The 20,958-nt window shown below is 38.0% G+C and overlaps 1 protein-coding gene across 5 annotated transcripts in view; it reads right to left on the reverse strand.

Annotated features, from left to right (window-relative positions):
* The window catches only part of LOC130921642 (voltage-dependent calcium channel subunit alpha-2/delta-2), an 84,162-nt gene that overhangs the window by 29,855 nt on the left and 33,349 nt on the right, over window positions 1-20,958 (reverse strand). For all 5 annotated transcript variants that reach the window (XR_009064384.1, XM_057845762.1, XM_057845760.1 and 2 more), the window contains exons 3-20: window positions 19,562-19,678; window positions 19,339-19,398; window positions 17,134-17,178; window positions 13,038-13,173; window positions 12,840-12,971; window positions 12,695-12,752; window positions 12,572-12,622; window positions 8,484-8,583; window positions 8,241-8,402; window positions 5,469-5,579; window positions 5,304-5,382; window positions 5,178-5,227; window positions 4,946-5,035; window positions 1,283-1,348; window positions 1,036-1,110; window positions 842-916; window positions 648-719; window positions 391-462 (exon numbers count right to left, since the gene is read on the reverse strand). Coding sequence is in view for 4 of the 5 variants with exons in the window: in XM_057845762.1 (XP_057701745.1) it covers window positions 391-462; window positions 648-719; window positions 842-916; window positions 1,036-1,110; window positions 1,283-1,348; window positions 4,946-5,035; window positions 5,178-5,227; window positions 5,304-5,382; window positions 5,469-5,579; window positions 8,241-8,402; window positions 8,484-8,583; window positions 12,572-12,622; window positions 12,695-12,752; window positions 12,840-12,971; window positions 13,038-13,173; window positions 17,134-17,178; window positions 19,339-19,398; window positions 19,562-19,678 (1,551 nt within the window). In the remaining variant the exon portion in view is untranslated. The remainder of the gene's footprint in view (window positions 1-390; window positions 463-647; window positions 720-841; window positions 917-1,035; window positions 1,111-1,282; window positions 1,349-4,945; window positions 5,036-5,177; window positions 5,228-5,303; window positions 5,383-5,468; window positions 5,580-8,240; window positions 8,403-8,483; window positions 8,584-12,571; window positions 12,623-12,694; window positions 12,753-12,839; window positions 12,972-13,037; window positions 13,174-17,133; window positions 17,179-19,338; window positions 19,399-19,561; window positions 19,679-20,958) is intronic.

Below are 20,958 nucleotides of genomic sequence, written 5' to 3' on the forward strand. Positions count from 1 at the left end.
AAATACGGTAACTCATATCTCAAGGTGATGTTTCACTACTCAAAGTAGTAGTTAGAAAGATTTAATCAGTAGTTTTGCTCATTTTTGCATGCTAAAAGGTGAAAATGCCGCATTATATTCTATTACATGCTGTTCTGTGGTACAATATTAAGCACACCTGCGCACCTAATAAGAGGTGATGGAGAACTTTACCTTATGCTTACTACGTGTTTGTGATATTTTCTTTTGCTAAATAAGATAATCAGTATCTTATTGTTAAATTTCTTTTTCACAAAGGCCAAATTTTAATGCTGTTAATTGTGCAGGTGTATCTACTGTACTAAAGTTAGTGACAGATGTATATAAATATATTAGAATAGAGAAGCTTTACAGGTACAATATTTTACTTGCCTCATCGACTGACTTAATGAGAGTTTTGATCTGCATGTCACCCGGTCGTCCATCAATCATCTGTCGCCGGATCTACAGCACAAAATGCCAAGTTGTGTTAGCTGCAAAACTAGTTATTTGAGCCAATGTTAGGATTGTCCAAAGGACAACCATGCTGCTCACTGGCCCGGAAAGAATTTAAAACACGATTTAAAGAAGGCCAGAGTACATAGAACGCATTTTGTTGCATGAAGGCTTTTTGGTGCATTAGTACTCACCTCTTCTTTATTGCTGTCCTCGACTTCTGCATCCAGGAAGTCCAGTGTGACAGGCTCGGGGAGATGCACCAGCTAAGAGACAGAGAAGACCTGCATGTTGATTAACTCGAGAATATTAAATGGTGTGTCTGCAAAGCCTTACTCATCCTACTCAAGGCAGTTACATAAAAAGCAGTTTCTGGGTTCTGCGTCACCTTGGGCAGTAAATTGGGATGAAGCAGGAGATATCCATTTGGGTCAATTGCGAATATGTAACCATTGGCCCCGAGCTGATGAGAACACAGGGAATTTAACGTAAATCCAGTGGATGAATTTAATTAAAATATAGGAAATATATGGTAGAAATTCAATGACAGAATGGGATTCATAAAAAATATATATATCATACAGTGTACTGTGGCGTCAGCCGCTTTATCTCATCGAGATGTACGTCCACTCCCATGACACCTAAAATCAGCTGGTTCTGAAAGCACAAGTTTCAACATGTTTGTTGCGACAGCACAAAACCTTCCATTAATTCAATGACAAACAACATTTTCTTTATAGTAAATGTGCATAATTTTATTATGACTGTCCATAATCTGCCAATTTTGAATATACAACAATAAATATTTCATTGTTTACACTGTTATTACCTGTAGTTTTCCATCCATGGTGAGATTGAATACAGGCAAAGTCCCTGTTACTACCATCCCAAGGCCCTGCAAACACCAAAAGACAAAATCGCACAAAACCTTCAAATTATTCACAGCGGACATGCAACTACGATTTCAGACCCCTCCATAATTTATCAGTGGGTGAACTTGCAAAATAGCAAGGTGTTCAAATACTTATTTTCTAAAGTATTACAGTATATATGAACCACACTCGACCAATGGCTCCCAAAGTGGGAGTCGGGATCCCTTTGGGAGTCACAGAAGCTTGGCAGAGGGGGTCGAAAGACCTCCAGAAAAGTTTTGGAAAAACTCTGATAATAATCATAAGAAAAATCGCACCTGGTGTTTTAATGAAGTAAACAACATTGGTTTTTGAGCAGTAGAAACCTGTAATTGTTCATCGAAAGACAGATTAAAAAAAAAAAAAAAAAAAAGTTCATTAATAATTCTATGTGATAACGACATGGTGGCAGCATCAATCATTATCGAAATAAGTAATTACATCATATAAGCAGTGGACATCAAGTGGGCAGCTCATCGGTTATCTGCACTAGCAAGAGTATTAGCATGAGTGGGATTTTTGTTTTTTCTTGACTTTTTTGCCAAAATCATCAATATTAAAACAATAAAAGGCTTGAACTACTTCAGTTGTGTGTAATGAATTTTAAATATATGAAAGTATAATGTTTATCAGTACATTACAGAAAATAATGAACTTTATCACAATATGCAATTTTTTTTTAGAAGGACCAGACACAGAACAGGCCAAAAGTTTGGACACACCTCATTCAATGCAATACAACTACTTTTGACTTTTGTTTCAAGGTCATCAACATGTTTTGCCCCTCCTCCCACAAAAGTCAAACTCTGCCTATGGTTGCAAACTGTAACAATAAAACGTACGTAAAGGCTGGTTACAAACTGTAGAAGTGCTGGATGTCTCATTACCTGTAGGCTTTGTTTCGAGTTTAGTCACATTGTGCTGTAATTCCAAGTGATTCTTTGAACTGGATGTGTAGTTTCTAGCGGTCGGCAGTCTTTTTGAGCCAGCGTAAAGTTTGCAACGCACGGAGATATTTTTGCCATCTTTACTGGACAAAAATATGAAGTAATGGCTGTATTTCCATTGAGCAAATGCAGCCATTTGGGGTATCTCTGCTGCCTCTTTCACTGTTCGCATCCTGACGAGGTAGCGAGCCTATGTTGTGTTGGCTGCCGCCTCAGACAGCGCTCACACAACATGGTAATACACGTGACCTGTTTTTTGTCCTCCAATTAGAAATCGTGACATGTGATGTCACTCCCAAACTCAAAAGCAACATTTCTATTTGAAATGCTCTTCGCACATGACTACACTATTCTTCATTTTACATTAGGTTTGCCACCTTTCAGAAATAGAAATAAGGGACGCCCCCTCGCGCCCAAAGCCTTACGGGCGAAAAAAAGGGGCATCCCCTAAACTCCTAAAATGCATAGAAATGCATTTAGAATATTTCGTATATTTTAGTAATATTTTTAAATGAGAAAACTGTATTGTGCACTATGTTGGCATGGCAGTTTCCTTGCAGCAGATTGTTTTTTTTTTTCTGCAGGTTAGTGAAAACGAAGTTGTGAATATCGTAATTAACATTTGTAATGTCGGCACTGAATCCGGTCACTTGATCCATTGACAAGCCAAATTTCTTAAGGGAATGTTCCAGGAGAGCTACAATTCCATCAGCTGACTCGTCTGCATTATCTATGAAGTCCAGCATTTTGTTGGTGAGCCCAGATTCTGGACTGAAGTACTGGACAGCAAGGGGAAGCATCTTCCTGCTCAATTTATTCGAGGCATCGGTCTGTATGGAGAATGGGATGGGTGACGTTAAGATCTTGAGCACATCACCCACTGCTTTTGGACCCAGGACTTGTTTCAACAGTGCCTCTTGCTTTGTTCTCCCCAAAGTCATTTTCTTCACCATTTTGGAATCAGATAAAAATCTTCTAATTGAGCTTGTGTCCACAGTCAGCACTGTTGTAGCTCTGACTGGCTACGTTTTACTGTGTGGTATACCTGTGTCACCTCAGCTGCAGTAATTTAGAGGGTAGGAGTGGGATGATGTCAAATTCACTATCAATCAATCAATAGATAGCATATATCCGCAGTAGGACTATTTATTCAGTGTTTATTTGCTGTTAATCTATTAGGAATGATTCCAAATGAGGAGCATTAGTTAGAGTAAGAAAATATGATGTTCTTTATGGGTACATAAAGTCATTCCATATTGATTGATAATAAATGCATGATTCAAAAAAAAAAAAAAAAAATCAACATTCCTGAAAATAATTAACCATAGTAGCAACTGAAATAGCCTAGCTATGCTCCTATCAATGCAAGATGTATGAAGGTAAATATAAATATAGCCTATATGTTATCCATATACAAGAGCATAGTAACATACCAAATCAAGCTCAGGGGATGTTTCATGTACAAATAATTGTGACGAAGGCTCTTCTGGGATCTTATATTCCGTTTGTGGAGGTCCCTTGCAGCATGCTGTTTTACACTTCCCTGAGACGCTGCAAATACTTTCCTGCCTGCCTTGCAGTTTGCTTTATAATCATCATCAGTGACTCTATCGAGCCACGGGTTCCCCTCTTCCCACTCCACTGTATTTTTTGGAGACGTTTCCTCTTTTGAGGATGAGGTGGGGTGTTCTGAGCTTCTGCTGCTGAAGAAGACATTTTTGTTTTGAAAACGCACAGGGCGGTGCACTGAACAGAGCGAGCGAGGTAACTAGGCAACGAACCCGGAAGTGGAGCGCAGTGCAGGGCAGACAGCAGCGGGCAGGCAGATAATTATCTTGCTGTCCTTAATATCTCCTGCCCTTTTTGTTCATTATTGTTGGCTCAGTGGTCACTCATGAGCACAGGAGGTGTTTGTTTGTGTGTGACAGACGTGCATGGGCTGGGCGCACCGCCGCCCGCCACTCCCCGCCACCGGAGCCGCGGGTTGCGCGGGGTCACCCCATGGGACAATTGTGGAATACGGAATAAACTTTTAACTTGCGTATTTCAAGGGACTGGTGGCAAACCTACTTTACATACATTATGAGGCAATTAAAAAATAGTAACGCACAGGCACTGAGGAAACCAACTTCAATCAGATTACTGGTTTGGAAAAATAAACAGGTTAGATTGCTCGTTACTGAAAGATAGTAATCAGATTACAGTAACGCATTACTTAGTAATGACTTCGGTTTACTGACTCCTATTTAGTCCTAATGCTGTAATTCCACCTAAAATAATAAATACTTCATTTAGAGGTAAACTACTCCTGAGTTTAAGAGTATGCATGGTGTGTATGCGAAGCATCAACGCAACGGTTAAGGGTGGAAGTCGCAGGTCATCCAAGCAGTTATTTTGGGGGCCACGGCTCATCCAAGCTGTTGTTTTGGCAGTCACAGCCTAAAGTTTGGGAACCTCTGCACAAGACCATAAACCGCAGGTTTACCATAAATTGTATTATGGGTGATTTACAATAAGAGACATGCTGCTCATTTCTTTTCCTATAATACAGCGCTTGTATTGAATCTCAAATAGAGGCACACCTAATCAGTAAGTGTTCTACATATTCCACTAAGTGAGGTAGTGCAGCCTCACCAAAGCATCCTGATACACATTGGTCCATTGGACCTGCTTGGCCTCATCGCCTGCAAGAACCATGGGGCGTCCCAACACATCCAGGTATTCCTGCAAAAACATAAACAGACATGGGTGGCTGTGACTTTGGAGCACACAGTCCGACCAGGACAACTATAAGTAGATGTGTGGTGACAGTAAATAAGTATCACATGGTGGAGAGGTCACATAATGGGGTACAGGACATACCCACCTGCGTATTTATCCTTATTGCGCAGAGGGAACGGATCTCAAAATAGTAACCTAGAGATAGAATAGTGCATGTAAGAAATAGGAAATCAATTTTTCATAACATAACATCAAAAACAGTGAGAGTAACCTTTATTTGTGCATGCGATCCACTGTAAAGGTGTGACATCGTAGTTGTGCTGTCCCACTGAAAAGGTGAAAACTCGAACCTTTCCATGAATGAAAAATGGTTTCGTTATGATGGTCAACCTCTCCAAATTGAAGTGTGACTAACAATGATGAGGAGGAAACCAACCGTTTTGTTGGGCCAATTGTACTGCATGAAGACATCCTGAGCTCGGTCCTCACCACCGTCAGTGAAAAGCATGATGATTTTATTGCAGTTGGCCCGTGGGACGTTTGTTTTCTGAAGGAAAATTGAAACAGAAACAAACATTCACAGTTACAGTGGTATGAAAAAGTATCTGAACCTTTTGGATTTTTTCTGCATAAAATTACCATCAAATATGATCTGATCTTTGTCAAAACCACACAGATGTAAAAACAGTGTTTGCTATAACTTAAACCGCCCAAACATTTATATGTTTTCATGTTTTAATGAGGATAGCATGCAAACAATGACGGGGGGGGGGGGGGGGGGGGGATAAGTAAGTGCACCCTCTGCCTAAGGAGACTTAAAGAACAATTGAAACCAATTTTTACCCAAAAATATAAGTAAGGTGTGTGCCCAATCACTGATGAGTGATTTAAAGCTCCCCTGCTCAACTATATAACACACACCTGGTAAGAATTGTCTTGATGAGATGTGCATCATGGCTCGGTCAAAAGAGCTGTCTGAAGACCTGCGATCAAGGATTGTTGATTTGTATAAAGCTGGGGAAGGTTACAAAACCATCTCTAAAAGTCTGGATGTTTATCAATCAACAGTCAGAGAAGTTGTCTACAAATGGGGAGAGTTTGGCAGTGTTGTTTCTCTCCCAAGGAGTGGCTGTCCACCAAAGATGACGCCAAGAGTACAGCGCAGAATACTCAGAGAGGTAAAAAAGAACCCTAGAGTGTCTGCTAAAGACTTACGGAAATCACTGACACAGTCCAATATGTCTGTGCACACATCATCTACAGTGGGGAGAACAAGTATTTGAAACAATGCCAATGAGTGTATCAAATACTTGTTCTCCCCACTGTATATGTAAAATTATGGCCAAGAATGGTGTTCATGGGAGGACTCCACGGAGAAAGCCACCGCTGTCTAAAAAAAACATTGTTGCTAGCTTAATGTTCGCAAAAAGGCACTTGACCACTCCACAGAAGTTTTGGCAACATATTGTGTGGACTGATGAAACCAGAGTTGAATTGTTTGGGAATAACACACAACGTCATGTGTGGAGGAAAAATGGAACAGCTGACCAACATCAACACCTCGTCCCCACCGTGAAGCATGGTGGAGGGAGCATCATGATTTGGGGCTGTTTTGCTGCCCCAGGGCATGGACAGCTTGTAATCATTAATTGAAGAATGAATTCAAAAGTTTATCAGGATGTTTTGCAGGAAAATCCGAGGCCGTCTGTCAGACAGTTGAACCTAAAAAGAGGATGGATGCTGCGCAGAAGTAAATCAACTTCAGAATGGTTTCAGAAGAACAAAATACACGTTCTGAAGTGGCCAAGTCAAAGTCCAGACTTGAACCCCATTGAGATGCTGTGGCATGACTTAAAACAGCGATTCATGCCAGACATCCCAGGCATCTGCCTGAACAACAGCAGTTTTGTACAAAAGAATGGGCCATGATTAGTCCTGATCGATGTGCCAGACTGATCTGCAGATACAGAAAGTGTCTGGTTGAAGTTATTGCTGCCAAAAAAAGTGGGGGGTGCAGAAAATATTAAATGTCTGGGTTCACCTACTTATTTTTCCCCCTTCTGTCATTGTTTGCATACTGTCCTCATTAAAATATGAAAACCTATAAATGTTTGGGTGGTTTTAGTTAAAGCACACAGTTTTTGCATCTGTGTGATTTTCACAAAGATCAGATCACATTTGATGGTGATTTTATTCAGAAAAAGTCCAAAAGGTTCAGATACTTTTTCATACCACTGTAGTTACAAGATAAAGGGTAAATGGAGATTACTCATATAGCGCATTTCTCTACACAGTTTTTCCGTGTCCAAAGCTCCTAACCCCAATTCCAATAGAGTTGGACGTTGTGTTAGATATGAATAAAGCATAATTTATGTGCAATTGCTTGCACTAAAAAGGCATTCCAATCGATAAACTTGTTCTAAGCAAATAATTATTAACTTAGAATTTTTATGGCTGCAATATGTTCAACAACATCCAATAAATGTATGGGAAAATAGGACACCAGTGTTGTTTTTTGCAATTTTCGTCTTAGTCTTAGTCTTAGTCTTTTCGACGAAAATACTTATTAGTTTTAGTCATATTGTTGTCTTTTCAAAATGTGTTTGTTTTTGTCTAGTTTTAGTCAACGTAAACTCAGATAAAATTTCGTCTAGTTTTAGTCGACAATTACTCAAAATGTTTTAATCCATTAATAAATAAGTGAATAAATAAATGTTTTTCAACAATTTCAATAAACATTGACCGACGAGCACATAATTGTAGAGTCTACAAGGTCATCACTATGTTTGTGATGATAATGCACACTCAGCAGGAAAAAGGTACATTATTTTTAATTAAACTCAATTGGACGTACTGGATATAAAAAAAAAAGTTTTCCAAGAGTCAAAGATAACACTCACCAAGCTAAATGCTAATGCGAACACGAAAGCTATGCTAATGCAACAAGTTACATTTAGTGTGTGATGATCACTCGGCACACACCTTCAAAGACTAAAGCAACATGGCATATCCACCCACGATATGAAAAGAAAACTTACCAAGCAGCACCTGACATGTGCTTCAATTATTATTTATCTATTGTTTATTATTTATTACATTCTGTGTTGCCATCTCATGCCCAGACTGGGACCATTTTTAACTAATTAGGTTTCAAAATTACTGTTGTCATTTTTTTGTCGTGTGTGATCTTAATGAATATGTCACTTACATTTAACAGCTGATTAAAGGCAAAATGAAATCCGGACTTGTAGTCAGTGGTGCCTTTGGCCTGCATCTGCTGCACCGCTTCTTTAAAGATCTTCTTGTTGCGCACATTGGCCTGGACGAGATGTTTGAAGCAAGGAACTACCGCCTCTGCCTTCTCGCTGAACTAAAACACAGCAGAGCACTTAGCATATATTGGTCAAATGATGGCGACCATGTTTTGTGACAATAATAAACAGAGATTAACCCGGGCAACGTTGACGTAGTCGTCATCAGACAACGTGTCCAGCATCTCCATCACTGATGCCTTGATCAGTTTAAGTGTGAGTCCACTGACACTGCCACTCCTGGAAAAGCAAGAACATAGCAGCTCATCACGTAGACAAATACAGCGTTGAAAAGTACTAATACTTTGTAAGTGTAACTACGTACATTTTTCAGGTATCTATTTTTAATTTGAATATTTACAATAATTTATAATAGCATGTATTGCTTTTTACTACCTACATTTCAAAGTACATACAGTAACTGTACTTTCTCCTCCTTAGTCAAAGTAGGTGTGTTTGTTGTTGTTGTTTTTCTTTTTAAATCTACACAGACTACACATTATAAAAACCCAAATGGCATATGAACCTGCAACGTCATCATGTTGTTGAGCCTCCCTATTACTGAGCTACTGACGACCAGTTGAATCGCATTATCGCAAATATATGTAAGTATTGGCTTACTTTACCAAAATTTGAAGTACAAAAAAGTGTAACAAATTTTAATTGCGATTATTTGTCATATTCATAACTGAATGAAAGGCAAAGGTGGGTAGAGTAGGCAAACATTTTACTCAAGTAAGAGTAGCGTTACTTCTAAATAATATTATCCAAGTAAAAGTAAAAGTAGTCATCCAAAAATGTACTCAAGTACAAGTTAAAAAAGTATTGGTTGATAAGAATACTCAAGTAATGAGTGAAATTGTGAGTAACTGCTTACAATGTCTGATTTTTTGGGGGGAATATTGTTTTTTTTTTTTTTTTTTCAGCACAACTTCCATCTACTGTATATGAACTTTTATTATTATACTTACTATAACCTGATCATATTAGACAAAAAATATTGACGCATCAATAATCGAATTCAGACCAGAAGAAAACTTGGAAAAATCACCTGTCCAAAGAGCATGAGTGCCCTCTAGTGTAGAAAAAACATTGTTACCTCTGATTTTTATAATAGAGTCATGTGGTCCCATGTCGCCATCTCTGGCAAAAATAAAGTCACTATGTAGAAAGAAGAAAAATGTAACGACTCCAGTGTAGCCCAAAGTAGCGGAGTAAGAATAGTGTTTCTTCTTCTCAAGTCTTCTCAAGTAAAAGTAAAAAGTATTGTGTCGTAAAACTACTCTAAGAAGTACATTTTTCTCAAAAGTTTACTCAAGTAAATGTAACGGCGTAAATGTAACTCGTTACTACCCACCTCTGCTGAAGGGCTAAATAGTTGTTGTACCATTTGCACTGCTTCAATCAAACATAATGTTCACTGCGGGTAAAGTGGCATATCTCATGCTGTGCCTAATTACTATAATCCATAATACATGTCTTTCCCACCTCTTAAAGCCTCTTAAGATGACTCATACATGAGTCTTTTCTTTGCTGTTTAGTTACAAAGGGGCAAATAAGAGGTGGATTTCATGTACACTTTAGAGAAAGGTTTTACTTGACTAGAATAGAACAGAACAGAACAGAACAGAGGCTGTACCCCAACTCCTCTCTTTAGTCAGCTAGGGTAGATTCCAACACCTGTCCCAGGGTTTCTACATATCACCCATGGGGAGACTTAGTGTATATGCTTTGCTTATTCTTCTTCTCCAACCACTTTTGTTGAAATTTATGTTTCCCATCTCCGTGCACAGACCAAAAAACAACGTCACCTCTCTCTGGTGTCACCTCTGCACCCACACTCACACGCATAATCACAATTAGATTTAGATAAATAAATTATATTTAAAAATAAAAAATAAAAAATAAAAGTTTTTTTAACCCGTCAAGTTTTCCCAATTATTAATTCAGCGAACACTTAAGCTAGGTTCATACTGCAGGTCTTAATGCACAATTCCGCTTTTTTGTCATATTTGTTTTTTTGGCGTGCCCGTTCTGACTGCATTTTTCCATTGAGCTGTCCGGGATGCGCTGAGCAAACTCACCCGCATGCGCAGGAGAATCAAAACATATGAATACACAATCTGGCTCAATGTCATTCTAGGGTGATCATATTTTTATTTCCAAAAAGAGGGCACAAGTACCATACATAAAGAATCCTTGTTTAGTCTTATATTAAAAGATGAATTGATAGCATGGATGCACATACGGACAGTTTTCCCCGACTCTCGGCCGTGTAAGCAATCTTGATAGATTGCTCATTTAGAGCACAGAAAGAAAGCCGAGCATTCTCAGGCTTATCCCCACCTCCATATTATTTTTTTTTATGACTGTTGTCAAGCCTGCCTCTTCCCTAAAAGCTCAAAGTTCCAGTTAGGCGCTAATGCTAATGTACACCTCTATCACTACTGTAGCACCCTGTCCCTCTCGCTCTTTGCTGACGTAATTGCTGCATGAATTCCGATTTGGGGGACTTGACAGTTCAGACCGCAGCCACATCCTAGAAAAACGGGACCCAGATCGGATTTTAGCCACATAAGAAAGTGACCAAGATCGGATTTGAAATGGTCCACTTTCATGCGACTTCCCATTCAGACCGACAAGTTAATTCCTCACTCGAGTCGGAAAAACACCAGAAAAATCGGATTCGTGCATTAAGACCTGCGGTATGAAACTAGCCTTAGTTTAATGCATTTTATTGCTTGTTTTTAAAAATACAAAAAAGTTCACAAGTTTATTTTGGAATGACTGACACATTACTTAGGCTAAGTTGGATCTCGTATACTTCTAAACCGCACCTTAATTTTTATGATCCAACTTCAAGAGCTGTAGGAGTCTGGTTTTCTGTACATTATCTGAGCATGACGGACAAAGGGCTTCACCTTTACACTGCTCGTCACCAGTCATGTTAATCTTGGTTTAAAAAAGTAATTAATTACAGTTACAAATTACTTCACCCAAAAGGTTATTGAGTTAGTAACTCAGTTACCTGAATGTAAGAGTAATTAGTTTGTCAAAGTAACTGGTCTCACTTCTCATGCCACCCCCCCACCCCCCCACCAAAAAAAAAAAAAAAAAAAAAACATTGGTCACACTATGTGAAGTTCAAAGGGTTTTTGGGACAATTGGTCCTAGCCCAATCCTTTACCCTAAACTTAACTAGATACAGGGGTATTGCGGATATTGCGATAACTACACAGTAACCTTTGCTATGTTTGGTAGTCATTTAATGTTGTGAATCAACCGTTAAAGTTGTTAAAATTGCTTTCTTTATTGCATTACTTCTCTTCTGTCTACTATCGAAATGTGAAAGTAAACTTAAAACTGTTTCATCATTTAAAGATGGATTCAAGTCAAGATTTTGCCGATTTTGGAGTATTTTAGATAAAAAGTTACTTAGATTCACTAGGAAGGTTCTCTACAACAGAGCCTTCCCGAGAAGTATACTGCTTTAAGATGGCGGCTGTTTACTAACGCCGGCGAGTCTATCATTCCGCATCTATTTCTATATTCATGTGATATCTACTGTAGCATCATGTAGGCGTACTTTGTAGGCTAGCGTCTACAGTCAGGTATTATTTGAGCCACCTAGCATCGTGTTTGCAAAGGCGTCACAACTCTCTTCCCTCCTCTCCTCTGCTCTCGTCTCCGTGAGTCCGTGTCTCTCAGACTTTTCTCGCGTCATTCATCCAACATAGTAACGCATAGTAACGCATGTCTTTACATCCTCAGTAACGGTAACGGCGTTACATAGATGAGAAAAGTAATTAACCAGATTACTCACTGCTGAAAAAAATAACGCCGTGAGTAACGCTGTTATACTCTAACGCCATTATTAACAACACTGCTCGTCACATTACTACAAGTATTAGAATACTCTAAGGGAGCCTTGAGATACAACTAATGGAACTTCCCGATATTTTTTAGATACAAGCACTCATTTGATTTTTTTTCTTTTTGGTTTTGACTTGCAAAACTCAAGATATAAGCATTGTTTGTTAGCAGTACACACAACGTAATTGACAACAAGCAGTCTTTGGTAAGTGAGCTTTTTAATTTTTTTTTTTTTTTTTTTTTTTTTTGAGCAAACTGGAAATCAGTTTTGGAAAATTATTGTGGTCACGGAACAAATTAAACTTGTAATTTAAGACACCACTGTACAGTACACAGAAATGAATGCATAACTTACACATCCACAAGAATGACCATATCTTTGGGGGATGAAGCACCCTGGATGTACCTGAGGGTTAAACAAGAAAATGTAAACTGTTACAGGTTGCTAGAGATGGATAAAATGTTTGAGTTGATTTACCAGGGTCTCCTCCTGACATCGTAGAGGTCAATTTTATCAGGTGCTTTCCAAGGTGTGGCTGCAAAATGAAGAGAGAAAAACGTGAGAATATTTCAGACATGAACCACCATGACAATGTGCATCTGACTGGGAGTTCAAAATCAACCAGGGTAGTAGCGGGTCACTCCAGTGGCGCTCCCGAACGCTTGCCACAATAATGACGGATCCTCCCGACTGTTCTCCATGAACACTTTCTCCAGCGCCTGCGTCCAGTTCAATTCGTTGAGAATAACTGGAGCTGATGGGAATGACACACTTTGGAATATAACAGATTCAAACCCTCAAAGTTGTGATCTCCACTTGCCTCCTTTATAAATGTCTGTGGGAATCTGAACAGCCGTGTAGGAGTAGTTGACATTGTTTTTGAAATTGGGGTCATACACAAACTCCAGCTTGATATGGGAAGGATTTTCCACTTCACCCTCTCCATCCATGGAATACTGTGATAGTTTAAAAAAAAAAAAAAAAAAAGAAGTATCTCAATTAGAAGCTGCATAATGCACCTTCCACAATATTTTGGAGAATCAGTGGACTAGATAGGTAAAACTTTATAATAACTATCTGTTATAACTAGTTAATACATCATTACTAAACTGTTAATAAATGATTTATTGTTGACTTGTTAAGTGTTTGTTAATAGTTTGTTGTGATGTATGGAAGTTAAATTCAGTTTATCCTGTGTTTAGCACAAAAAGTGTCGCAAACTCATGGGTTTGCACTAGTATTTTGTTGTTTTGCCATTTGATGGCTTAGTATGTTTCTTTGCATTAAACAAAATGTTCAACATTTTATCTTTGGTGTTTCTTTGGTAAAGCACAGCACACAGAAAGGTCTATGGGTTGAACAGTCTTGAGGTACAAAAATTTGGTATTTTAAATATCACGTCAAATTATTGTACCTTGAACTTCAAACTAATTGCTGTTCTTTAGAGTCAAGTAGATGTTAGAAAACTATTAACAGCTGATCTGTAAAGTGTGAGTTAAGCTTATAACTATAGTTGATATATTATGTATGTTATTAGGACCTTATACTAAAGTAGCACTTTTTCCTCATTCACTAACAATTAAGAAATGAGGAGTAGTTGCAACGTTAGATTAACGTCACAATTACATATATTAACGATCAACTAATAATTGATAAGTCATTAGTTAGTAATCTACTAATAGCTTGTTGATTTTATATTATTTTATTAGGTGTAAGTATATATCACTGACATTTAGCTTACAAGTCATTTACTACTCATTAACCATCAGTTTATTGATGACATATTACCTATTCATAGGGCATCATTATAAATGCTTTACAAGTTGTTAACAAACGCTTCTCAAATCAACAATAAATCATTTATCAACAGTTTACTAATGATGTATTAACTAGTTATAACGGATAGTTATTATAAAGTGTTATATCGGATAGTTATTATAAAGTGTTACCGATACATTCTAAGGTTGTCAAAAGTATCAATGCTGAAATATCCTCAATTGATATTTGATCGCAAAAGTATCAGTACCACTGGTCTGCAAAATTTGGGAAAATATCTGCGACAGGTATAAAAATGACTAAATCGTACTTGCTCTGGTGACATGAAATGGAAAATAAAAGATTTTGGTACTGATTGGTTTAAGTATTCAAGATACTTAATGTTAAAGTTTGATTACATAGATAAATTGGTGTAATGATAAAATATCTGTTTTACAAGTTGCTCCATTTGAGATGAGATGGAAATATCAGTATGTGCCATTTTGCTTATGAAATGTGTTTATATGAATGCATTTTTTTCCACTTCCAAAACACCAGGATTTATGTAATACTATACAGTGATACCCACGCCACTTTGCGCTTCAAACTTTGTGCCTTCAGTCGATCGTGGATTTTTTTCAATTAAAAAAAACAAACAAACACAGTATTTTATTTAAAAATGTTAAGATATATTTAATCATTCATTTTCCATGCCGCTTTTCCTAATAATGTATAATTGTACAAATCATTGTTTTCTTTTATATATATATACAGAGGTACCTCTACATATGAAGTTAATTAGTTCCAGGACCTTGTTTGCCAGTAGAAATGGTCGTACGTTGAGCATGATTTTCCCATCAGAATACATTATTATTCCATTAATTCATTCCACAGCCCGAAAACCTACTCTAACTCCTTAATAAATGCTGCTGGTACTGTTTGTGTTTTGCATGGTGTACCTGAACACACCGCGTGGCTGACTTTAAAGAGTGAGAGAGGGACTTTTTACTTTCACTTTGTTCAGCTGCGGCGAACAGTAGGCATGTTGTGTTTCTGAAATAAATGATTAAAAACCTGACGAAGTTGGCGACTTCTTTGTTGATGTTACAATAATAATAATTGTCACCTTAATTTATAAAGATTGGCGAACAGAGATCGAAGGAGGATCGTCGAGACCGTAGACATTCTACGGCCGTGTTGTCGAGCCAGTTCACGGATGCGCGCACCACGTCCATATTTTTCTATCCTTTCCATCTTCATTTCAATGGTAAGCCTCACCTTTTTAATGTTTTCACCACCTGTACTTTCTTGGCACCCACGTTGATTTTTCTCACAAGAAAGTCCGTCTTGCGGGAAAACAAAGAAACTGTGGCGCTGTCATAAATCGTCGTATTTCGAGCATGTGGTCGGATGTAGACACAAATAGCGAGTCAATTTTTACATCGGATGTCGAGGTTCAACTATATATATGTATCCCATTTATATCACAATTATCACATTTACAGTGCTTAAAAAACATTTATAAAAATATACCTATATATATGTTGTTTACATGTCTTGCCTACATGATTTCTTCTGAAAAGGTAGACACTTTTTTAGGTAGATACCCAGATAGCAAAATATAACTGGAGCAGACATGGGCCAGATGTACTGCAAATTTCGGCCCGACTTCGTAAAACGGATCCGCCCTAGTGTCTTTTTGAACAATGGCCCAAACTCAGTTTGGAGTCACTTGCCGGATCAGCAACCAGCGTGATTGCTATGCGGATCTGGTGAGCTGAGGCCAGATCCTGCACGGGGTATGTTTACCCAGACGTAACTATTTCCATTTTCGCCTGAATTGCTTGGATTTTAACAATTCGGCCAGTTAATGTACAGTCTCTCAAAAACTAGCCAATTGACTCTTTTGACATAATTTTTCATTGTTAGTGTCCCGCACTTAGTAAAGTCTCAGCATTTTCATCCACGAAGCATTTTGCTTGTAGACTACTGTACTCAACCAAAAGGAATTGTTGAGTTTTTCGTTTATTTATTTATTTATTTTTTTCATCTGAGTGTGTTGCGCAGTATTATCCCTAAATATTGCTCTAATTTGGTGACATTTATTTTACTGATTTATTTGTTTGTGTTTGCACTACCCCAGGTCACCAGAAAGCTGTTGTCATAGGGAAATTTGATTTCACACTATTCCTGGTAGTAACGGCAAGTAGGATGTTTGTGCATTTTCCTTGCTAGTAAAAAAAATAATAATAATAATAATTAATTAATTTGGGTTTTCTTTATGTAGTATCACAAATGGTATCACATAATGGGTACTTTTTTCAGCAGGGCCAAGAATGAAAAGTTGTACTAGATATGTGGCAAAATTGATTTTGCCACGTGGCATTTTTTTGGGCATGTGGCACTTTTTGTTTGTATGTGGCAAAATGGATACCACATACCAAATACCACTACCTCTACTCTACAGTATGTTTTTGCGTATCGATATTGAGTTGAAAATTCTAGTATCATTACAATACTAGTACATTCTGATAATAGCAGAGAGAATATTACTTTTTTTTTCTTCACATTGAGAATAATATTTTGGAGTTAGGTTTACATAAACCATTTTTCACCCGTAGTAATTGAAGAATCAGTACATTTAATGTTCAAAATGTGCATAATGTTGTCGTGGCTTAAGTGTTTTTATTTCTTATTTGTAGCTCAACTGTACACCTTTTTTAATGTAATATATTTTCTTTTATCAAAAAACATTTAACATACTTATTTAGTTGCAATTTATATGCAACTTACATGCACTGCATCCACTATTAAAAATGTACGGTTTGCAATCATTTCTTACTTTATTTGTTCAGGATGTCAGTATGATCTAATAAGCCTCTCTGATTAAAATGATTTGTTGAACAAAAAAAATTAGCTGTCTCTGTGTCTCTTGTGCAGCTAATTTGGAAAAACAACCAATCTGAGACAAAATGACGACGAGGTGCCAAATATTTCTTGTGCACTTGCAGGCACACTCATCACAGACACACCCCCGAACTGGAACTGTGACATTGTTTCTTACAAATAGCATTATACTACTACACTATACTACTACAATTGAAAACTACAACTACAATGTTGTACATTGTACACATAATGTATCTTGCACAATTACTTACGTGATCTAGCTCTGCCTTCGAGTCATAATAGGCCATGTCCAGCTCCTGGAAACACATGTGTAGAAAGTACATTAACCGTTTAACCATTTTGGAAAAATGAACATTTTATAACAATTAAACAGAATGAGAACAATAAATTAATGTTCACAGTCACAAAAGTCTTGACGACAAAGTGTTTCAAATCAGTGGGTGTTTGCTGCTTAATGCTGTACATGATGAATCAGGCTCAGCCAAAGCGTTGCCATCTGTTCGTGTCATTTTTTTCTGAGTCCTAACATACTTTAGAATAAGCATGGCATCTTCTCAGAGGCTGATATGTTTCTATTTTCGGACCACATTTGATCTCAAAAGATTTTTTTTTCCCCGCTCTGAGTCTTTCTGCAGCAGTAGTGTTTGAAACATCCGTGCATGACAGTCACATAAAAGATACTGTAGCTACACGAATAGACTCTGCGATAATGGTCTACATCAAAAGTTGATAAACAGAATATTTTTAGGCAGCTGGAGAAATTGATAAGTACAATTTCAATTCCAGGAAAACGTTGTTGTACTTTTATGTGCCCTGTGACTAACTAGCAACCAGTTCAGGGTGTACCCCAACTCCTGCCCGTAGTTAGCTGGGATTGACTCCAGCGACCCCGCAAATATTGTGACGATTAGCGGTACAGGAGATGAATGAATGAATGTTAACAAACAGAAATGCCACAACATTTCTTGTCATAGACGCTCACTGGCATATGGTTTTTGCACACAGACAAAAACAAGTTATATAAATCAAGGGCATAGGTTTGCATAGGGACGGTACGGACATAACACTACCAACTTTTCAGGATGCTCAAATTGTCCCCACCAACCTTTAAGCAACCTTGTATGCATTATATAAGGAGTCCAGTTACACAGGAAATTTACATTGTCTTCCCATATGGTGTAAAGTTAAAATTGACCCTACTATTATTAAGTGAATTATTTTCATGATGTTCAAACTTTTTTCCCCCCTCAAACATACGTTTGATTGGCTGATGACTTGACCCACCCCCAACACACTCATGCACCCTCACACTCACACAGGTCCGACATAAATACATGTCGACAACATTCTGCCTCCTCCGCCCTCTTTGAAGGGAAGGGATATTAGATTTTTTTTAATGCAAGCAGCAGCCACTATATGTAATTTAAAAAGACACCAATGTTGTGGAGGTGGGAAACACCTCTAGTTTTGCTACTGCACGTCCGACCTGTATCAGAGTTAGCATAACATTAAACTGTGTGAACTTGCTAACCTGCAAAACTCGATTAGGAAGCTGCTGAAAGAGCTGTGTCCTCCTGTATGTGTTTTGAACTGGTAACGTTAATTAAACTGTAAAGAAATGTAGTGAACTCTGATGGAAACTATAGAAACAGAAAAATGTTAGCATGAAGCTGCTTACAGAGAGATGGGTGCTGCATAAACTCATATGTTGCTCACACAACACAACAAACACACCACATATTCATAATTAACTATATAAATTAAAAGAAATGTTTTATTGGGTGGGGGGGTTGCCGCGAGCTACCCACACTAGCGTTACGATCCACTGGTCGATCATGATCGACGTAATTAGCACCCCTGATTTAGCATATCAATGAATTAGGTTCATATTCGTGAGAAATGTAGCCCTGCTCACCTAATCTGTTTGGTCTTATTAATGTCCCATCCCGAGCAAAAAGTGTATATGCAGGTTATACCAATGTTCAGACCAAACCCATGCCCTTGATCATCAACTTAAAAAAGGACATCAATAAAGCGTTCTTCTTCCACTTCTGGAACAGTAAAAGCATTTCTCTGTGATGTGTTCCCTCCCAGTAGCCATGGTGCACACACACGCAAGGCTGTTCTTTTTCTAAATTAACTGCAATGTGGGGTTTGTGGGTGTGTGTGCGGGGGGGTGTAGGTGTACGTGTGGATGCTTTAAAATTTATGTTATGATTATCTTTATTATTCGGGTTTAGGGTGCCCGGTCATATTCCTCGCCCCCTGCCCGGCTTTGATTTGTTCCGCTTCTGAATTTAGCTTTGTATAATTCATGCTCATTGTTGAAAATTGAAACCTCTGCCTTGTTTTTGATGAACAGTACTAGTCCACTAGTGTATTTTATTTTATATTTTGGTTTTATGTTAAAACAAAATATATTACAGATAAAATATAACTGCATACATCAAATTTACCTTTATTCCATCCTGCCAGGGATGCTCAAGCTGGAGCCGTTCTGCTTCATTGGCTAACCTCTGTGGAAACATACAGAGATGTTGATGGTAATGATAATAACTCAATCCCCCCAGTAATAAGCATCAAAAAATGATCAAATTGATCTTTCATTGAGCAATATGTCATGAAACTGACATGACCTGAAACTTAAAAAACAGGCGGTGAGTACAAGTCAGAACTTACTTCGAGAGCTTTGCGCTTCTTAGCCAGAAGTTTCTCGATATCTGAAGCCACTTTCTCCACAATCTTTCGAGGTTGATTCTTTACCAGACTAAAGCGTCTTCTTTCTTCATTGTATATCTACAAAGAGTTTTATCAAGACAATACATCGGCACATATTATACATTTTTCCATTATTTACTGATATGTCACCTTTAAAATTAAAGATTGAGAATTTGCATCACAAAGCTTCTCTATCTGCACAGAGGGACAGTTGCTGTTTTTTTTTTTATGCCGTCTATTTGAAAACATTCTTTGAGTTGTCACAGAGGACTCATGTTACAGCAGAATCTATTTGGGATTGTTATTTGAACGTGATGAGAATACTATTCAATTCTTCTTCCTGTGAATTTACAGGGAGGAGCAGAGGTATTTGCACTCCTTGTGATTTTGCAAGTTCACCCACTTAGAAAATAGGTAGAGGTCTGACATTTCAATCATAGATGCATTCCCACTCTTAGAGACATTACTATTAAAAAAAAAAAAAAAAAAAAAAAAAAAAAAAAAAAAAACAGAAATCACACTGTATGATTTTTTAAATAATTTATTTGTAATTTGCTGGGAATCATAAGTATTTGTACCCCTGAGAATCAGCAATAATTATGACGCGCAAAGAGCTGTCAGTCTACCACAGTTTTAAAGACTACTGTCAGTCGAACACTATGGTGCAATGGTTTAAAATCATGCATCCCTCAGAAGGTTCCATTGTTGAAGCCAGTACAAATGAAGGCCCATCTGAAGTTTGCCAGGGACCATCTGAATGACGCAGAGGGGTCATGGGAGAAACTTATGTGGTCAAATGAAACCAAAGTAAAACTTTTTGGTGAAAACTTTACTCATCGTGTGTGGAGGAAAAAGAACGAGGATTACAATCCCAAGAACACCATCCCCACTGTTACGTGTGGGGGTGGAAACCTCATGCTTTGGGGCTGCTTTTCGGCAAAGGGGACAGGACGACTGTACTGTATAAAGCAGAGGATGAATGGGGAAATGTATCATCAGATTTTAAACCATAACCTACTTCCCTCAGTCGGAGACTTCAAGATGAGTCGTGGCTGGATCTTCCAACATGACAATGAGACGAAGCACACAGCCAAGCTGACCAAGGAGTGGCTGTGTAAAAAGCTTATCAAGGTTCTTTGGATGTAGCTGAAACTTTGTTGTTTGTTGTTTTCTCAGCAACCCAAAATGGCCCCAAAACCTGACAGGTCTTGAGAAGATTTATGTGGAAGAATGGACCAAAATCCCTGTTTCCATATGTGAAAACCTGGTGAAGAACTAAAGAAAGTGCCTGACCTCTGTAAGTGCAAACAAAGGCTTCTGCACTAAATTATTTTCTCAAGTGTACAAATACTTATGAA

This window comes from Corythoichthys intestinalis, chromosome 9 (assembly GCF_030265065.1).
Source record: "Corythoichthys intestinalis isolate RoL2023-P3 chromosome 9, ASM3026506v1, whole genome shotgun sequence".
Lineage (NCBI taxonomy): Eukaryota > Metazoa > Chordata > Actinopteri > Syngnathiformes > Syngnathidae > Corythoichthys > Corythoichthys intestinalis.